The sequence below is a fragment of the Schistocerca gregaria genome, chromosome 3, assembly GCF_023897955.1.
Source record: "Schistocerca gregaria isolate iqSchGreg1 chromosome 3, iqSchGreg1.2, whole genome shotgun sequence".
NCBI lineage: Eukaryota > Metazoa > Arthropoda > Insecta > Orthoptera > Acrididae > Schistocerca > Schistocerca gregaria.
In genome coordinates, this window is record NC_064922.1 from 344,704,650 (window position 1) to 344,726,011 (window position 21,362).

Consider the following 21,362-nt stretch of genomic DNA (forward strand, 5'->3'; position numbering starts at 1 on the left):
CTGTTTTGATAAGGCATAGGTTCCCATCACATAAGCCCCAAGACAGTCACAGACTGAGCTTGAAGCAATCAGGTTATCAATGCTACAACGGCTCTGCGTTTCTGCTGTGTCGATGGTAGAATGACTCTGGTTCCTCTGCTGGGCCTGGGTGTGGGATAACTGACCTGCGGCCACATGCAATATCAATAGGTGGTTCCTGATATCTGCATCTTGCAGGCCAAATCTGACCCATTTTCACAGACTCTCTGTGGGCGATATTTGAAAGTCATGCAGACACACAAAGTAAAATAGTTGTGTTGCAACAGTACTCTGGAGCAGATCTAGTCAGCATGCACACGTCTAATACATAACAAGAAACTGAGAGTCTACCAGTTAAGGCAAAATAAAAAAGTATACCGACTAACTATTTCTTCTATAAATTAAATGCTTATCTAAATGCAAGTACTGAAAATTCCTGTTAACTGGATGGCAAGTAGTTCCACTTATTACAAACCTGTATGGCCAGTAATAATGTACTGGAAACAAGCTTCTGTTAACAGGCATAGGTGAATTTTTCTATGAAAGATACCAAAGTATCCATGAAAATTTTATGTTACCAATGGAAGATAAACAGTAACTTCTAAAAATAATTCAGGACGCATCAGCTTGTTTTTCTTATCTTTTTTTTTCAAAGTAGAGAATTTCCTGGTAATTTACAAGATTTCTGTGTACAGAAACCAAGTAGACCTTTGATACAGTGGCTGATGGAGTAACTGTAAATGGGAAACACCTTTGCAGTTGCTCTCATGAGCCACTGTGCCAAGTGAGAACTTTGTTTGCACGGACAGTAAATCTAGCTGGCTTAAGCACAAATACACTCCTGAAAATGGAAAAAAGAACACATTGACACCGGTGTGTCAGACCCACCATACTTGCTCCGGACACTGCGAGAGGGCTGTACAAGCAATGATCACACGCACGGCACAGCGGACACACCAGGAACCGCCGTGTTGACCGTCGAATGGCGCTAGCAGCGCAGCATTTGTGCACCACCGCCGTCAGTGTCAGCCAGTTTGCCGTGGCATACGGAGCTCCATCGCAGTCTTTAACACTGGTAGCATGCCGCGACAGCGTGGACGTGAACCGTATGTGCAGTTGACGGACTTTGAGTGAGGGCGTATAGTGGGCATGTAGGAGGCCGGGTGGACGTACTGCCGAATTGCTCAACACGTGGGTCGTGAGGTTTCCACAGTACATCGATGTTGTCGCCAGTGGTCGGCGGAAGGTGCACGTGCCCGTCGACCTGGGACTGGACCGCAGCGACGCACGGATGCACGCCAAGACCGTAGGATCCTACGCAGTGCCGTAGGGGACCGCACCGCCACTTCCCAACAAATTAGGGACACTGTTGCTCCTGGGGTATCGGCGAGGACCATTCACAACCGTCTCCATGAAGCTGGGCTACGGTCCCGCACACCGTTAGGCCGTCTTCCGCTCACGCCCCAACATCGTGCAGCCCGCCTCCAGTGGTGTCGCGACAGGCGTGAATGGAGGGACGAATGGAGACGTGTCGTCTTCAGCGATGAGAGTCGCTTCTGCCTTGGTGCCATGATGGTCGTATGCGTGTTTGGTGCCATGCAGGTGAGTACCACAATCAGGACTGCATACGACCGAGGCACACAGGGCCAACACCCGGCATCATGGTGTGGGGAGCGATCTCCTACACTGGCTGTACACCTCTGGTGATCGTCGAGGGGACACTGAATAGTGCACGGTACATCCAAACCGTCATCAAACCCATCGTTCTACCATTCCTAGACCGGCAAGGGAACTTGCTGTTCCAACAGGACAATGCACGTCCGCATGTATCCCGTGCCACCCAACGTGCTCTAGAAGGTGTAAGTCAACTACCCTGGCCAGCAAGATCTCCGGATCTGTCCCCCATTGAGCATGTTTGGGACTGGATGAAGCGTCGTCTCACGCGGTCTGCACGTCCAGCACGAACGCTGGTCCAACTGAGGCGCCAGGTGGAAATGGCATGGCAAGCCTTTCCACAGGACTACATCCAGCATCTCTACGATCGTCTCCTTGGGAGAATAGCAGCCTGCATTGCTGCGAAAGGTGTATATACACTGTAATAGTGCCGACATTGTGCATGCTCTGTTGCCTGTGTCTATGTGCCTGTGGTTCTGTCGGTGTGATCATGTGATGTATCTGACCCCAGGAATGTGTCAATAAAGTTTCCCCTTCCTGGGACAATGAATTCACGGTGTTCTTATTTCAATTTCCAGGAGTGTATTATTGAGCAGTTTAGTGATAGGTTATTGTTGGCGTAGTGAACAGGTTAAGTTTCTGACAGTTGTCAGAGTATACCTTGATTCTTTCCTCATACCTATTTCTTGATATAATTGTGGAACATGTTCCATTAATAAATTAATGAAAATATCTCTGTATCAATTTTTTAACAGTTGGCTCTTGGACGCCCCCTAAAAGCTATGTAGGGAAACATCTGTCTGACATCCCTACACCAGCATTCCTTGTGGATAAGGAAAAAGTTGTTAAAAACTGTCAGAACATGCTGAAAAAATGTGCAGAACTCCAAGTTAAACTTCGACCTCATGTGAACACCCACAAGACTGAGTAAGTATTTATGGTTTATATTGCTCTCTTTTTTTATGGGTTGTTTCAGAAGTAATTTTCTTTTAATTTATTATGCTTACTAACTCCTACTCTGTAGCAAAGAGGGCAAAGTAGCTTTATTTCAGAAAAGGAAGTAAATGTACAGTTTGCATACTGGCAACATAAATGGGGAAACAAGTATTACACTAGATATCAGACTACAGATACATTTTATTTTAAATTTTTATTGTGTTCCTCTTATTTCAATATCCATCCATGGACAATAAATACACAAAGATTTCAAGACTTACCAAGCGGGAAAGCGCCGGTAGATAGGCACAATGAATAAAACACACAAACACACACACAGAATTTCGAGCTTTCACAACCGGCGGCTGCTTTGTCAGGAAAGAGGGAAGGAAAAGGAAAGATGAAAGGATGTGGGTTTTAAGGGAGAGGGTAAGGAGTCATTCCAATCCCGGGATGTGCAGTTGACGGACTTTGAGCGAGGGTGTATAGTGGGCAATTGGGAGGCCGGTTGGACATACCGCCGAATTGCTCAACACGTGGGGTGTGAGGTCTCCACAGTACATCGATGTTGTCGCCAGTGGTCGGCGGAAGGTGCACGTGCCCGTCGACCTGGGACCGGACCGCAGCGACGCACGGATGCACGCCAAGACCGTAGGATCCTACGTAGTGCCGTAGGGAACCGCACCGCCACTTCCCAGCAAATTAGGGACACTGTTGCTCCTGGGGTATCGGTGAGGACCATTTGCAACCGTCTCCATGAAGCTTGGCTACGGTCCCGCACACCGTTAGGCCGTCTTCTGCTCACGCCCAAATATCGTGTGGAGACGTGTCGTCTTCAGCGATGAGAGTCGCTTCTGCCTTGGTGCCATGATGGTCGTATGCGTGTTTGGCGCCGTGCAGGTGAGCGCCACAATCAAGACTGCATACGACCAAGGCACACAGGGCCAACACCCGGCATCATGGTGAGGGGAGCGATCTCCTACACTGGCCGTACACCTCTGGTGATCGTCGAGGGGACACTGAATAGTGCACGGTGCATCCGAACCGTCATCAAACCCATCGTTCTACCATTCCTAGACCGGCAAGGGAACTTGCTGTTCCAACAGGACAATGCACGTCCGCATGTATCCCGTGCCACCCAACGTGCTCTAGAAGGTGTAAGTCAACTACCCTGGCCAGCAAGATCTCCGGATCTGTCCCCCATTGAGCATGTTTGGGACTGGATGAAGCGTCGTCTCACGCGGTCTGCACGTCCAGCACGAACGCTGGTCCAACTGAGGCGCCAGGTGGAAATGGCATGGCAAGCCGTTCCACAGGACTACATCCAGCATCTCTATGATCGTCTCCTTGGGAGAATAGCAGCCTGCATTGCTGCGAAAGGTGTATATACACTGTACTAGTGCCGACATTGTGCATGCTCTGTTGCCTGTGTCTATGTGCCTGTGTTTCTGTCAGTGTGATCATGTGATGTATCTGACCCCAGGAATGTGTCAATAAAGTTTCCCCTTCCTGGGACAATGAATTCACGGTGTTCTTATTTCAATTTCCAGGAGTGTAGTTTCAAATTAGGGTTCCAGCAGAAAGGTGTTATAGTTAGAATGCATGGTTCCAACACAGAGGTTATTGTGTAGGTTCTCTTTGCTGAGTGATGCAAACTGCTAGGAATTCCAGTAATAGAAGAAAAAAGGATGTGGTACTTTCATTTTAAAAAATGAAAATAGAAAGACTAGATCTAGCCAACAGCTCAAACAGTGGACAAATACTGCAAAAGGAGTTTTGTCTTAATGTTTTCTGCAGTCCATTTTAATGGGCAGATATTATGGTATTAGCTTCATCAGACTGCTATACTAATTTGTACTCATGGTCAAATGGTCCTAAGATGTCCAGAAAAGCAAACAAAAGTTCCTGGTGTTTTGTTGGCACTTATGTCATAGAAAACAAAGAAATGCTCCACTGTAGATCTTTTAGCATGTCACAATTACAGAACTTTGAAACACCTATATAATATCAGTTGTATCATCTACTTGGATAGAAAAAATCAACCACTTTCCAATTCAGTTTTTACAAAATGACACATATAATCTAAAATACAATCAGTTAGTTCCTTGTGAACACTTTTTTATTCCCCACTGAACAAATTAATTATGTTAGACTATCAGTTATGTATTTCTGCAGGACTTCTTGATACCATCAATGTCAAGAGTTCCTCAAAATTTCTATGATTTATTCAGTCTTTCGATTCATTATGACTAAAAATGCTAATCCTTGTTTACTTAGAGAATTGCATCAGTGACTAAATGTGGGAAAAGCCAGTTCAAACATATGCATGGTATACAGTCTAGCATTTTCTTTTAGGCCATCTGAAATTTTGTTTCAATTTCATTCTAAAATTTTTGAAGTAACCTGGCGCTTTAAGTGCTCTGCTGAATATGAGTGTTTGCATAATGATCATGTTGTACTATATTCAACAAAGCAGCAAATCCTTCTCTATTCCAAATGTTCTTTTTATTGCTAAAAAGCAAACATGGCCAACAAAATAATATCTGAAGAGTATGAGAGAAGCACAATCATGGGAATTCCATAAATCACTATCATTTGGAGCTAAAGACTGTAGCATTTACCTGAATGTTGCACTTCTTTCATACTACTTGGTTATAGAGATTCACTAAGGTGCCCATACCTTAAAACTTCTTTCTCATCTTCATATTTTCAATGTGAAAAGGGCGATTCTAATGAAATATACACTATATCATAATCGGGATTGATACTTAAAACATACAGCATAGACACACTACATGCTCCATGCACACGACAACCATTGTTTCACTATCTGTAAGTTGCCAGGAATAAAATTTCCATCTATCTCCCAGCATACATCCTCCAAAACAAACTCCAACAGATGTTGTTATGGCCACTATAGCAACCATACTGTTACACTCAGCCAGTGGCTCTGCTCATGAGGTGAGCTGTGAGAAAGAATGGCTATTTCACTTTCCCTGGTCAGAAGCGCATGTTTGCTGCTTGTTACAAGTGAATTCCATGCAGTATGAGACAGGGATATATGTCTGGAGTAAAAACAGCATATTTGATCATGTAAATAATTGTCTTTGATATGTGGCAAGATAAAAATATTGCTAAAGTGCCACTTCACTTACTACCCCTGAATAGTCCCCCCTGTTTCTGTGCAAGTTTTGTTACACTGTCAATAAAATTTAAATTTTCATCAACAAAAATCTCAAGAAGTTTTGCTTTGTCACTTAAGACCAGATCTAGATAATCATTTTGAATTATTTTCCTGTATTGCTGTAATTTGTTTTAATTACATATCTATATATAATTACATTCAACCAAGGGTGGGCATACTTGAGGACTTCATCAACAGTTGTAAGCAGCAAATAGTCTGACGCACTTATTAACACTAGCGTCATATTATCTGTGAATAGCATGAAGTTGACCACATTATCTTGGATGAAGGTATCATTTATGAAGGGGGACCCAAAAATAACTGGAATCAAATGGTTTCACATGCATGCTTTGTAGTTATGCTTTGTGCTGGTAGGTGGTGTTTGATTGGGGTCTCCCACATCACTCAGTAAGCTGGTTGCACTCAGAGCTAAGTAGTTTGTTTGTAGTGCTGTGTTGTTTGTATTTCTATTTCAACCCTTCAGCGATTAATGGCATGGTCGACATAAATGAGCAAACAGTCTGCATGAAATTTTGTTTTCTGTTAGAGAAAACTGCAACTGAGACTGTAGTGGTATTATACCAAGCGTTTAATGATGATGACTTGGGGAAATCACAGGTCTATGATTGTTTTTACAATTTCAAATCTGGCAACTTGTCAACTGGAGACATGTCTCTACTCATTCATCCTTCAATGAGAAAGAATAATAAAATTATTACCACAATCAAACATGTAATTGATGAAGATTGTTGAAGGACCATTGACCAAATTTCTGAGGAAGTGAATGTGTCGCGAAGCATGGTACAGCGAATTTTAACCAAAGATTTGCACATGAGATGGGTGTCTGTGACTAGCATAACATTGACTGCCATGACTTGAAGAGTGAAGCACAGAATGATGCAATTTTTTTTAAACAATTGTGACTGGTTGTCAGAGTTGGTACTACAGGTACAATCTAGAGTCAAAGCAAGTATTCAGCCAATGAAAACTCAAAACATTACCATGGCCCAAGAAAGAATGTCAGATGTGATTCAATGTGAAAAAAATGTCACCAATCCCACTTCACTACTGCATCTGTGCACTCTTCAGTGATTGCTTGAAACTAGGGAGTCCATTCTGTCCCACCTTGTAGATAATATGAGACCTAGAATACTGCTTTGTGGCACTCCAATTTCTACTTTTTTTGCATCTGAAAGTGGATTGATTTTTTGATTGGAATAAGGTGACATGAGTCTTCTAGGTTTTTGTTATTTATTCATGTAGGCACTGCTGTTTCTGTGTTTTCACTGCCTGAAAGCCATGCTAATCACTGTTTAGTAATTTATAGCCATTTAGATATTTGTTGATTTGGTGCTTCATCAATTTTTCTGATATTATGGAGTATGCTGGAAGGAGTGACATTAGTTAATAAACTATGAGTACCTTATACTTGTCACAGATTTAAAATAATTTCTTCAATATTCATACTTTCGACTTTTCAAGAAAATCTCTTCCAATAAAATATTCATTGCCTATGTATGCCATGTCCTTGCAATCTATGGAGCAATCTCAATTATAATAGACACCAGCACTTCATGTACTCCTGCTGACATTTAAGGTTTCAAGCTCTTTAGCACTTTTTAGATTTCAAGTTTGTTTACTGGATTTACTAATGCACTGCCTAGTGCAGTCATGGCTCTTCCTACAATTAAACTGAAACATCAGCTTAAGAAATTTTTAGTAAAATACCCTTTCTACACATTAGAAGAGTACCATACTTATGTGAAGAACAACAAATGCTTTGTGAAATTATGTGAATAGAAATCAGTAAACATCTTATTGTAATTTTGTTGTAAATTAATGACGTATTCAGAAGAATGTGTCTTGTGTATTGTACAAATAACTTTAATCATTACTGTTTCTTTGTGCATGTGCAGTGTACCATTCGATGTTGAATAAAGCTATTATTATTATTATTATTATTATTATTATTATAACGATTGTTCCCCTTTAGGAGAACAATTGAACTTGAATTCATAATTTCATCTTCGGAGGTTTTTCTTCTTTGCTTCCCTAAACCTCCTCATCCTCTCAGAATGCTCCTTCTTCCATTCCTCTGTCCATTTTTTACCAGGCTGACGTGATGTTCTTTCCCCAAGCTTCACACTTGTGATTTTATGCTGGCACTCGGCGCGATCTTCGAGATTTTTTATGTTGATCTGCTGTAGATCACCTCTGGACTTCTTTCAGCCATTCTGTGCCACATTTACTCCTTGTTATAATATTGAATAATTTCTTTGCTGTTCTGAAGTCTTCCATCCTGTAGATGTGTGTATAAAATTTGGCTCGGCACTTTCTGATGTCATCTGTTACTATGTTGATCTTCCTATAGAGTTCGTTTTGTGGTCTCTTCATCCAAATGCCATTTTTGTTGATTGGACCGTAAATCTTCCTGAGAATTTTTCTTTCCTGCTTTCCTATTTCCTTAATTTTTGAATGACCATCAATCACCATTGTTTCAGCTGCATAGATTGCTTCTGGAAGAATCACTTGTGGCGTCGCAACTAGTGCGAGCGCACAGTTTTCTATCAAATATTTACTGTGAAATGTAGACAGACTGTAAAGTAGCCATCAGATTAGCATATGTGCTGTAGCGGGCAGATTACCGGTGTCCGTTCGTCTGACGTCACGACCATATGGCATGTCTGTACCGTGAGAATGTAAGACCTGTGCGCTAACTAGCCGCGTGTATAACGTGGAACTTTCATCTTTAATAACTTCTAACTGAGGAACCTGAGGAAATTAAAAGTTAATATACTAGTTTCTGTTATGAATAAAAATAAGTCATCCAAATTTGAGCTTTGAAACCTGCATAATTTGGAAATTAGAAAAATCTTACAGAAAACGCAAATTTCTACAATTTTCGAGTCTAAATAAATACCATTATGTATAGATCACCTTCAGTGACCATCCAACTATGAAACAAAATCACCTTCCGTGCTTTTGTATTTATTTTGAGAATTTTACTTTTAGAAATTCACCTATAACTTTGTTAAAACCATAAATGTTTTGAATTTTTGTGAACAGTTATTTTATATGAGTAGGTGAGAGTGAATGAGTGTGCCTGAGTGAATGAAAGAGGGACATTCGCCATTCTTTGCAAGTGTATAAAATCTAGGTTGGAACTCGCAAGTGTTCAGACGATGTAACCGTGGGAACAGAGTCGCCAGTGGTTCCCCATCTTAGTGAATGTCGGATGTCCAAGAGTGTATGGTATTGTACAAGCAGCCAGAACGTTCGCGAGTATTTAAATAATTTCTGGAAATAAAGTAAAGTCTAGTTTTCCTTTCGGTTTGTTAAATTATACAGTAAATTTTGTGTGACAAGAAATCATGACGTAAATGATTCAGAAGTCATGACTGGTGCGTGCTAGATTTTGGCGCGAGGCGCACCCAAAGAGTTAATTCTGATTGGCTGTGTGATGTGTGAGCCAATGAGATGCGAGGACGGTTAGCAGACTAGGAGAGTGAGTCGCGAGTGGATGGGAGGGTCGCGAAGGAACTGTGATCGAGAAGAGACATGCTTGATGTGTCCTCGCGAATAATGTGTAAAATGAAGTCATAAAACGGCTTCATCGGTTCGGTACTGTGCGATTTGAGACTGGAAGAGTCCAGTAACGCGTAGTGTGAGTTTGAGCGAGTTGTGACTTTTCGTTCCGCGAAAGACGCGAGTAACTTTAATAATTAAAAGCGTGGCGGTACTTCGTAAACTTTTACTAAGTGCTTATGGCGAGCATTAACGTTAAAAAACGAACTATTATTGAACATCGACTGCAAACGTGTATGTTAGAAAATCGTCTGTGTTGCAGTTAAGTAAATTCCGTAACTTTGAAAGCTAATTCTGGCGGGGTTTGAGTGTGGATAGAATTGTGAACTGAACTTTCTTCAAACGTAGATTAGCGGGCTGATGATCAGGCTTAAAGACAATAAAGAGCTTAAATAGAATTACCAACTTCGCGTTCTCGTTTGAGTAAACAATTACTACCATTCCAATAACTCAATTTATTTAGGAAGATTGCTCATAGATTGTATTTCAGCAAACATGTATCGCGGCCTCCGGTGAGCGGCTATTAAATTGCAGTTTCTTCAACACTGCTTTTCTGCAATTTTTCCAGTAGCTGCTATCAGGAGAGGCGAGTGCAGCAACTACCTAAGAAACGAGGTAGGTGGATTTTCTTTCAGGGAAAGGAAACTGCGCGATAAGAGCCTGACCCGTCGCACACTGTTGTATAGTGCCTTAATTTTGCATCTGTCAAAATGCACTTCTTGTTGTAATGTGTCCATGTTAGCTTGTAGGCCTTCTGGAGCTTGGTGATTCTTTGTTCATTGGCAATTTGGTTTAATCCTGAGGACTGTATAGTTTCACCGAGGTGTTTAAAATGGCAGACTTGTGCAATTTTACCATATTTTGTTATTAAAGGGGATTTATTTTCTGGCTGACTTTCCATATAATGGGTTTTTTCATAAGATATCTGTAGTCTGGTTTTTTGTAAAATTTCATGTAGTTTTTCCACTGTGTGAATCGCTTCTGTTCTGCTATTGGTGATAATTGCAATATCGTCAGCAAAAGCAAGGCACTTGACTTTAATTCGGTTCTCTTTCTTGATACCAATTTGGATACCCTTTACGTGGGTCCCCATTCCCTGATTATCTTTTCTAAAACAATATTGAAAAGGATTGCGGATAGTCCGTCCCCCTGTCGGGCTCCAGATTTGATTTCGAAGGGTTCTGATACTTCGCCCATGAATTTCACTTTGACCGTTGTTCCTGTAAGTGTCTGTTCTGTGATTTTTCGTGTCTTTCGGTCGATCCCAAATTCTTCCATGATTTTAAACAGGGTTCCATGGTCCACTGAATCATATGCTTTCCTGAAGTCGATGAATTTAACTACTGTGTTTCTGCATTTCCTCATTTGTAATATTGTATTTAAGCACCAGATCTGTTCCGCACATGAGCGTCCTTTTCTGAATCGGGCTAGGTATTCACCAATTAGTGTATCTGCTTGGGATTCTATCCTGTTTAAAAGCGCTTTGGAAAGGATTTTGTAAGCGACTGGGAGCAGGGAAATTCCTCTGTAATTGTTCATGTCTGTCTTGTCGCCCTTTTTGTGTAGTGGGTGAATTAGAGTGCATTTACAGTCCTCTGGTATCTGCTCTGTTATCCATATGTCTGACATTATATGGTGTAATTTCTGCACAAGTATAGGATTGTTTAGTTTCCAGAACTCAGCAATGATCCCATCTTCTCCTGGTGCTGTGTTATTATTCAACTGCTTGAGTATCTCCATAATTTCTACAAGATCCGGGGCATGTGAGTCTGGGTGTGTGAATACTGGAGAAGAGAAGACAAGTTTTTCTTAGGGTGGTTCGCAGTTGAGGAGGGAACTGAAATATTGGGCTAAGGTTTTGCAGTTATTTTTCGTGTTGGTTTCCAAAGAGCCATCGGGTTTCTTGAAGCACAAGCTAGTCGCTTCGTATCCCTGTAAGTTTTTGAGTCTGTTGGTGTCATATCCCCGTTTTTCTTTTCTAATTATTTTGAGGTCTGTTTTTGGGTTTTAAGAAAGTTCTCTCAATTTTCTTCTGTTTTGTGACTGCTAAATTTTTTCCATGCAGTTATTCGGTTGTCGACTGGCTCATCACTGGTTGCATTCCACCAGCAATGTTTCCTGTTGCGAAGGGGTTGTCCTAATTTGAGGGCTTCCTGAATTTTCTCTGTTCGTTTCTTCCAGTCTGTTGATTTTTCCTGATTAATTTGCATGATGATTTTTTCTTTGTTGAGTTGTAGATATTCCAGATCTGGTTTGGTACTTTTGGGTGGCCTTTTTAGCATTCTATTGGGTTGGAATTTTTTTTTATTTTGAGAAGATGATGACCTGATTCAAAGACACCTTTGCGGGTTCTGATGTTTTGAATTTCTTTTATGTTTTCTTTTGAAATTGAAACATGGTCTATTTGGTATTCACCCTGTCTAAGACTGGGTGATCTCCAGGTGGTTAATTTATGTGCAGGTTTTTGAAACTGGGTACTCATTATTTTAAGTCCAAAGTTTCTGTAGAAGTTGATTAGGTTTTCACCATTCTTGTTGGTACGTTTGTGTTTGGTGTGGGGTCCAGTGGTATCTCCGAATTTTTTTTCCTTCCCTAATTGTGCGTTAAAATCGCCTACTAAGATTTTCACATGGTCCCTAGGTACTTTATTTGTTGTTTCTTCTAGTGTTTCCCAGAAATTGTTGTCCACTGTTTCTGGGTAGATTTTATTGTGGTGATTTGTGGGGGTGTGCACATTGATCAGAGTGTATGGTTTATTAGCTGATTTTACTGATAATAGGGAGACTCTTTCATTGGGAGATGTGAAGTCAATAACTGAGTCAACTACGGAAGTGTGTACGGCGAATCCTGTTCTGTAAAGTGGTAGTTTGTCTCTTACTTTTATGGCAGGTTTGCCCTTGTAGATCCTGTAATTCTCTGTGTTAAAGTTTCCTTCATCTGTGAATCTTGTCTCTTGCAGTGCAGTGATTTTCAGGTTAAATTTTCCCATTGTGTTGGTAAGTTGCTTTAATTTGCCTGTTTTAGTGAGGGTGTTCACATTAATTGTACCAATACAATTTTTACGTTTCATTTTGAGAGTGTGAGGAGTTTTTGAGAAGCTCTGATTCTTCTCCACATGGTGTCGCTGATCCCCCAGAATCTGATGATCAGGTGAATCCAGTCTATCAACTGGTGCCTGGCATAGTGACTCTGTGGTCGTCTTTTCCATCATGCGTTCAAGTTGAATTTTAATTTTTGTGGTGATCTCTGTTGAGACTACAGGTATATGGCTCAATTTTTGAGTTTGAGAAGATTTTGTGCAGCCACCTCTACTAGAGGAACAGACGCTGGCCACTGACCACCAGATGCTGAACAGACACCACTGGGTTTATTGGTTTTTGGTCCGCCCTGGGTATTTCATTTCCTGAGTACCACCTATATCTAGAAAGCTTTCCCCTATCCACCACCAGGCCTTATTACACTACAGGCAGCTTACAAACATTTAGATTTTTCTTGATTAATGAATTTTGAGCTTAATCAAGCTATTGCTTTAATGAAATAACTGTCTACATCATTTGACAAATTTCCTTTTTTGATATTCTGTTTCGACAGAAGTAATTACCTGTAAGCTGATTTTATATGTGTAATAGGAGCAAAGCGCATGCCAAAGAGAAAGTACCCACCTGCTGATGTACTTATACTTGGAAGAAGAATATGAACTGTGTTGTTGTGAAGTAGTTAGCAAGTGCATAGGTGCTAAGTCACAGAGTGTGCATTGGTGTTATGTTTTACCATTATTGTCTCTTTACTTAAGTTAAGTGATGATCCAGTGGTAGCTGTCTTGCTAGCATATAAATCTAAAAATGGATTGAATGTTAGGTGGTAAACACCAATACTGACATTGAAAACTGACCTGAAGTTGAATGTCAGCTGGTAAATGCAATGAATCATTTCAAATTTCATGATTTTAGTTCAATTTATCTTGCTTGTGATGCATGCTAGGACACAGTTTCCATTTTCAAGTGCATTTTTATTATGTTATGATAAGGTAAGGCTGGCGCTTGCTGTGTGGACTCCTCCAACATTCACTCTAAAGGAAATGTGCATGTATTTCACTACTGATTCCTCTTATTTAACAGTTACTATGAAGTAAAATTTCTTTCATATAGCTGAATATCTATAGAATAAAAATTGTTGGTAAGATAAATTTTTCTGTGTTTTGCATGATAAAAGGCTGTGCATTGTGTAACTGTTACAAAAAACTTTCATATGTTTCAGAACAGCAATGAAAAGGTCACAGTCAAACCACACACTTGAAATAATTTCCCCCTGTGAACGTGTCTGTTACTGGAACCTTTTCTTGTTCTCAAGAAGTACTGAATGTTGGATAGAGTAACATGAAAATACCTGTCTCTTATGATTTTTATGTATGTTTTAGCTGTACTGGTTGGATAAAAATTGTGCAATTAAATCATTACAGTTTGAACAAAGTCATTCTGTTCCTCTGATTTAATATTCTTTATCCAATTTCATTATTTTACAATTATTCTATGTGCAGAGAGGCAGCATTGCTCCAGACTGGCGGTCAGAAGAAATGTATCACTGTCTCAACATTCCGAGAGGCAGAATTCTTTGCAGATCGTGGTTGGGATGACATTCTAGTCGCATTACCTCTGGCACCTTTCCATCTTGTTCGTGTCAAGACACTAGCAAATCGAGTCTCAACTTTTCACCTATTGGTTGATAATGTCGATTCAGCAGCAGCACTAGCACAATTGCCCACTCCTCCTGGAAAAACAGCATGGTCAGTTTTCATCAAAGTTGATACTGGATATGCAAGAGGTATATGTACAGTATGTCATTATAATAAATTTTATGTGTAATGTCAATGAACTGTGAAGCATTAAAAATTTAATATAACAAGAGCAATTCAATTATCTGTTTGGTTATGAGTTCTTTGAAATCACCAAACTGTATAATTTCCACATGGGAAATAATGGAAAAATAACATTATCAATAGACATTTCATCTTTAACAGAAACATGTGGGTTAAAATATTTCAGGAATGTATCCTGCCTGCAGTCAGTATTTCTATTCAGTTTTAATTGAAATCTAATGCATTTTAGAATTGGAACTTCATTCTTAACATATGAAGTTCTTTATTTAAATTTTTGTCCAGCCGTATTTTCCCTTAAGTAAGAAAAATGTATGCTGAAAATAAGTGTATTTATAAATGTTTTCCAAACAGCAAACCTTGGAATGAGTAGACAAAAAACTTAATGAAAGAAACACATAAATGAGGAACTCTTTCTCTTTAAAATGAATATATAACTCATAGACTTGTCTCACTTTAATAGAAAAATAAAAATTTAGCTAATGAAAATGACATACAATTAATGAAACTTTTAAAACTAAGAACTGCTTGGTGTTAGCAATAAAAATAACATTATCTGTTTATATCTTAAATATAATCTCATGTCGTGTAACCACCCAAACCTGGTGCGTACCTGGACTGTTGCTTTTAGTATACACTGTTATTCATGTGTTATCTTGTCAGTAACTCATGTGTCTACTTCTCTTCCTGATATGTATTTGTGGCAGACATTAGTATAATAGCAAAATTATTTATTTGACTTCTGGTAACCATCCAACAATGCACTGCTGTACATTAAAATAGTGACACCATAAAGGTTAGCAAGTAACAACATTTTAATTGTTGTGGGTATACAGTATAGTGAGGAGCATAAATGATTAAATTGGTAGGCGATTTGAGGGTATACAGGGTATGGAATTTAATACACAGAGCTGCCACCTCTGGCAACAACAAAGACTCTAATGCGATTTCTAATGTGGCTGAGCTTCCATGACAGACATGGGTATGTCACTTCATGCTGTTTCAACTCTATGACAGAGTTCATCAATTGTAGAGGCTAGTGAGTGTATGTGTGGCAGTCTCTTGATGACTTGTGACCAGATGTTTTCACTGGAGGAGAGTTGTTAAGAATGTAGTGGCTGGTATCAATTGAATACCATCTGTATCAAGCCAGGTCAGAACAGTGTGGGAATGTATGATCTTGAGTTATCTTGTTGAAAGAAAACATCTAGGAGATTTTATGGATCAGAAATCTAATGGTTACTGTTCAAATTATTGCCTAAATGAACCAGAGGTGATTATGTTGTGTACACAATGGCACCTCATACCACTGCAGCTGGTGTTGAGCCAATATGATGATGACAAGCACAATTGGGTAATGTTTGTCCTCCTCAGGGCCTCCACACAAATTTGTGCTAATTGTGATGCTATACGCAGAACCTAGACTCATCTGAAATGATGACATGATGTCATTCCTGTGTCCAGTGTTGTTGTTGGGCACACCACTTTTGATGATTCTTTCTCTATTGCTACATCAAGGGAAGCCACAACAATGCACCCCATGTTGACATTCCATGGTGCTCCAGATGTCATCATACTGCAGCAAAGACGCCAATTTCCTGATTCAGCATATGTGATGTGGCTGTACAATCCTGCATGGCCAGCTGAACAATACAATTGTCTTCTCAGTGGTAGTCTTATGGGGCTATTGAAGCCCTACATGGCTTTGAGTATGGCATGCTTGAACTCATAGATTCCATATTTTTGTGGGGGTTATTGGATCCTGAGCAATATGAGCAGAAATACCAGAGAGCAATAAACCACATTTTCATTAGGTAATATTCTTTTCATTGTCAAATTCCAACATGTGCTGGTAGAGGTTTCTTCTTCTTATATGAAGCATAACAAACAATCAACATTCAAATGCTCAATGAGGCTGAAGTAGTGAACTAAAATTTGTGCCATGGCCAGGAACCGAGGTCTCCAGCTTACTAGGCAGAAAGGGAAAATGGGTTAAAGGTGTGAATTGAAGCTTGTATTAGGAAGGGCACTGGACTAGGGTAGTCCATGGAGATGTGATAGTCACAACGTTACAATAGTGTCATGGTTAGTGCATGTGCCTCAGTAAACAAGCAACCAGGCTTCAAGTCCTCTCTCTGTGGCACAAATTTTAATTCATTGCTTCAGCTTCTATTCTTATCAAAGAAGGAGTTGAGATTTATATGTCTCCATAAAAATATAATTCCAACATTCAAATGTGTTTTCTGAATGAGAAAACCACTATGTAATATTTACATTTATACATAATGTTTACTCCTGCCTAGTTTGTGTGGTTCCATTGAAATGCTAATCATTTACTTATCCAAGCATATGTCACACTTAATACCAGTTTGACATTTTCATCATCCCATGGTTTTAGTCCTGCAACATAGTGGGAGATCCTCTGTGGAGTTTGGAAGTAATCAATAGCTGCCAATAAACTTAAGTGCTGAATAAATTTGCAAGCCATACTCAGATGCAGATGTCCAGTTTTAAATCTCAGCCTGGTACACAGTTTTAGCTTGTCACAACTGATCACATGCACTGCTACACTGGAGTCACTGTACAGAGAATAACATTTGCTGTTATACCTCTACATCTAGTGAGGCTGATTGTGAAGTGCAGTACAGGGGCCACTGGTTATTGTACAACCCACACATGAAAATTGGAAGGAATAATTTAACATTTGTTTGCATTTCACCCTATTACAATTTTTTTACTACATACATGACATTTTTCTGTATTGATCACTACTATTATTACAGCTGGTAGACCAAAACTGAGAATGCTGTTGCTACTTACTAAAAACATCTCCAGTGTCTCCAAAGTCTAAATGTGTACAAAGTAACTAATATAAATGGTAAATTACTACAAAAGTTAAGGAGCTGAAGATTACCATGGGAATGTAATTGTTTCAAAGCTACATAAGGTTTGCACATGAAGGAGAGAAGGATACCATACAGATATTCTTGTCATCATTTACTTTCTTCATATGGGTGGGAGAAAAGGGGTCACTGGATGATGTGAAGGGTAATGACAGTGAAGAGGTGGTTAAGGCATCTGTCCCTGAGAGTGCTGGTCCTACCAGTCCACTGATGGAGGCATAGGAAACTGAAACAATATGCTGGGTCAGAAGTGTCTTATAGATACCAGCAGGGGAAGCAGCTTCTAGGCATAGTATTATCTCAGTTCTTGAATTGGCATCTGTTCCAACATTATTTCCTCAGCTTATAACCATTGATTTATCAAGTCCTTGTTGGCATCACCCTTCTCAAAAACAGATCACTTTAGATGGTGAATACTGATTTTTATACAATTCATGATACCTGGAATGCTGTATTAAGGTTACTGGCTGTTGATGAATGAAAAATACAGCCTGCTTCTTGGATGTTGGCATTATAGTACTATCATTACTAATTAACATTATATGTTGTCCAAAAGCTGCTCAATTACTTTGTTATTACATTGTCTTTGAATATATAACATCATATGAAGAAATATTCACATTTTATCATTTTCATTACTGACTGATTTGTCCTATGTTCACTTTTAAGTGCATCCATTGACCACTAAATATAAATTATTATGCAAATGGATCTGTGCACAGAGGATAAGCTATTCATTTCATATAATCAACTAGTATCATAGATTACAGCAAATCTCAGTTGTTAAAGTTTTCCTTGTTATGTCACTAATACAATGAACAAACAACACATAACATTTTTCTTTATTCTTGGAAATATTCTTAATTTTTCTACTTAATAGTGAGCAGTTGTACTTTGGTTGTATTAATGTACATAATTTTATTTCTTCTTTCTGCCCAACACAGCTGGTGTTCGGTGGTCTGACACACACCTGGCTGTAAGGATATGTGAAGCTCTTCACCCAAAAGTGATGCTTCAGGGATTATATGCATACTGTGGAAATTCATACAATACAAATTCACCAACTGATATATTAGCTGTTCGCCATCGCACTGCTGAGCGCATACTGAAACTCAGTAAGGAATTGGTACGGAAGGGTTTCACATGTCCTACTGTTTCTATTGGATCCACACCATCAATGAGCATTAGCATCAGTGCTGAAGCCCGCCGAATGTTTATGAAGCTTAATGAAGTACACCCTGGACATTACGTCTTTTACGGTGAGTTTCTGTATTTTTACATAATCACATTAGCAAGATCTAAAATTTGTAAATGGTATCTGACATCAGAATCACAACACAGAAAATCATTACATTGTATTATAATGTTATGTAAAGTATATTGTGTTATTTTAAGATGAAAGGTTTTTTAGCTATTAGTTGTAATAGGTTAACAGCAGTTAGTTGGGTGGATTTAAATTTGCAAGTTCACATTCAACTTTCATAACTAGTGCTCCGGCTAAGGTATTTCAGTTTTTTAATCTGTTTTACTAATTCCAGACTAATCTTTATAAGCCCTCAGGCAAAATAGCCATAAGTGCTGAGGAAATCATCCCACTCATGGACCAGGCTGAAGTTATCTATATGGTAAAACACCATGTCCTCCTGCTTGAAGTAGTTCATGACTGTCTGCTGCACAGGCTCATCTGACAGGAATCATTGACCCTTCAATGCATTTTTTAAGGAACCAAAGGCATGATAATCACATAGGAGAGATCATGACTATTGGGTTGATACTTGAGTGTATCTCATTTTACTGGTGTAATGCATAAGACTAGCCTCCCAGATTGACTGAAGTCTTGTGTTGAATTGCGACCAGTGTGGAATTTGGCACACCGGACAACATTGGTGGTTTTCAATAGAACACTGCCCCATTCACATTTTCTAGCAGATGTCTAACAGTTCGTGTTCTTCAACAGCCAAGAAAAGAAGAACAGCACATTGGTCCTGTTTGCGTGGATTTGGTAATAATGTTGTCATAGTGCACATTTCTGCATTTATCACACACACATTGGAAAGACACATCACACACACATTGGAAAGACACAAATGCCACACTGATCCTTTGCCTATATGTCTGTGCTTATACACCACATCAGAGTCACACTAAGTTACAGCAACATCCTCAAATGGAAACTTTTGATCATCTCATATAGTAGAATGTCCATCATTAAGAAAATCTGCTCTACTTTTATTGGTATAATGAAAGGTAACCATCAGCACAATGGCATATGCTGTGGAAGATTCATTAATCAACTCATTAACTGTGTTCCATGAAGGAGAACCTCAAAGGCTTTGGAAGATGTCAAGTTATATATTAATAAGTAGAAGCGGCCACTGCAAGCTACTTCTGTAAAGCATTGCTGTTCTTCTCATATTGATAATGTTGTGATAGTGCCACAACATTTAACAGTGCCGCCATGACAGTACGCACAAACGGCGATAGAGGCGCTCCGCAAATCGGCTGAGCGCGGGAGCGCCACCTAGCTACAAACGGCACCGGCCGCATGTCACGGCACGGCAGTCGAATACGAGAGACTGAGTTGTAATCATGTGATCAGCTATTGTTTATAAGAGAGAGTGTGAATATCCACGCAATTATTGTGATTAAAGGTTATAACACTTTTTGGCGACGATGATGGGATATTTTCACTGCGTTGTGGATTTGCGTGTTTGTGACGGGGCAGACATGGAACAGCTTATGCAAGCGCTCATTGAACAACAAACACAGCTGACGGCTACTATTCAGGCTCAACAAACACAGCTGACGGCAGCAATTCAGGCGTTGTCGACGTCGCTTACTCATCGTCTGTCTTCCTCTTCTCCGCCTCCATTCCCTCCTTACGACGAGGCCGCTGAAGACTGGGAGGATTATGAGAAGCGTTTGCGGCAACACTTCTTGGCATTCGGCGTTGTCGACGCTCCTATGTGTAAGTCGTTATTTCTATCTTGGATTCCCCCTCGAGTCTATCAGCTGCTATCTCAGTTAGCCCCTCTGCGGGAACCAGCCTCCCTGTCCTTCCAAGAAATGTGTGACTTATTGTCTGCCTATTATCGAAAAAACACCCACGTCGTTGCCGCCCGCGTGGCGTTCTACTGGTGTCGTAAACAGCCCCATCAATCTTACCGGGCTTGGGCGGCGGAACTACACGGTCTGAGTAGGAAATGTCAGTTTGTCACTGACACTCATCACGAGTCTTATGCTGACTCAATGGTTAGGGATGCTATTCTACGGTTTGCTCCTGATAAAGAAGTTCGGCAACGTGCCCTACAACTGCCAAACCCGTTGTTGTCGGAAGTTCTAAGCATCGCTCAATCCTTTGAAGTGTCTCACGCTGCTGGCGCGCAAATAGACGCGTGGTGTGATGTAGGCGCTGTACAGTCAACTCTCGACAAGGACAATTTGCCTGTTGCACAGGAGAACGAAGATGTGGTGGCGGTTCACTCCCGTAAACAACGTCGCGTTGGGCCGCAACGCTCGCAGCGAAACCAGCAACCACAGAAGCCGGTTCGTTCCGCGCTTCCTTCTTGCCCCCGTTGTTTCGTACAGTACGACAGGGCAGCGTGTCCAAAACGTTGGGCCATGTGTAATTCATGTAGGAAAAAAGGCCACATTGCTTCTGTGTGTCAGTCCCATAAAGTTCCTGTCGACGAGGACGAGGCGTCGGACATGGATGTTCACTGTGTGCTTTCTCAAACAAATAAGTTGTTTGTTACTGTTCGTGTTCTGAATAAAGACATCCGCATGCAAGTGGACACTGGCTCTGCAGTAACTCTCATTAATTCTCGCACGTATTTGGCGTTGGGCTCCCCTCCTTTGTCTCCAGTTACGCGAAATCTGAGGACTTATAATCAACAGAAAATTCCTATCATGGGCCAGTTTGATGCTTCCAATACCTACAAGTCTGTTGTTCGGCCCCTCACGTTTTATGTGGTGGATCATGCGGGCACTTAAAACCTGTTCGGTTATGATGCTTTCCAGTTGTTCGGGTTCTCCATTGATGATGATGATGTGCACCTCATATCTGAGGACATTCCGTATCAACAGCTGGATGGATTGTGTTGTGAATTTTCATCCGTGTTCTCTGCTGGTCTGGGTTGTGCCAAGGATTTTGCAGCCCACATTACTCTTAAACCTACGGCTCGCCCTA

General features: G+C 40.4%; 1 protein-coding gene across 1 annotated transcript in view; it reads left to right on the plus strand.

Annotated features, from left to right (window-relative positions):
* Nucleotides 1-21,362, plus strand: part of LOC126355742 (D-threo-3-hydroxyaspartate dehydratase-like) — a 120,311-nt gene that overhangs the window by 73,301 nt on the left and 25,648 nt on the right. The window contains exons 2-4 of the mRNA XM_050006124.1: nucleotides 2,448-2,619; nucleotides 13,935-14,218; nucleotides 18,118-18,432. Of these exons, the coding sequence (XP_049862081.1) occupies nucleotides 2,448-2,619; nucleotides 13,935-14,218; nucleotides 18,118-18,432 (771 nt within the window). The remainder of the gene's footprint in view (nucleotides 1-2,447; nucleotides 2,620-13,934; nucleotides 14,219-18,117; nucleotides 18,433-21,362) is intronic.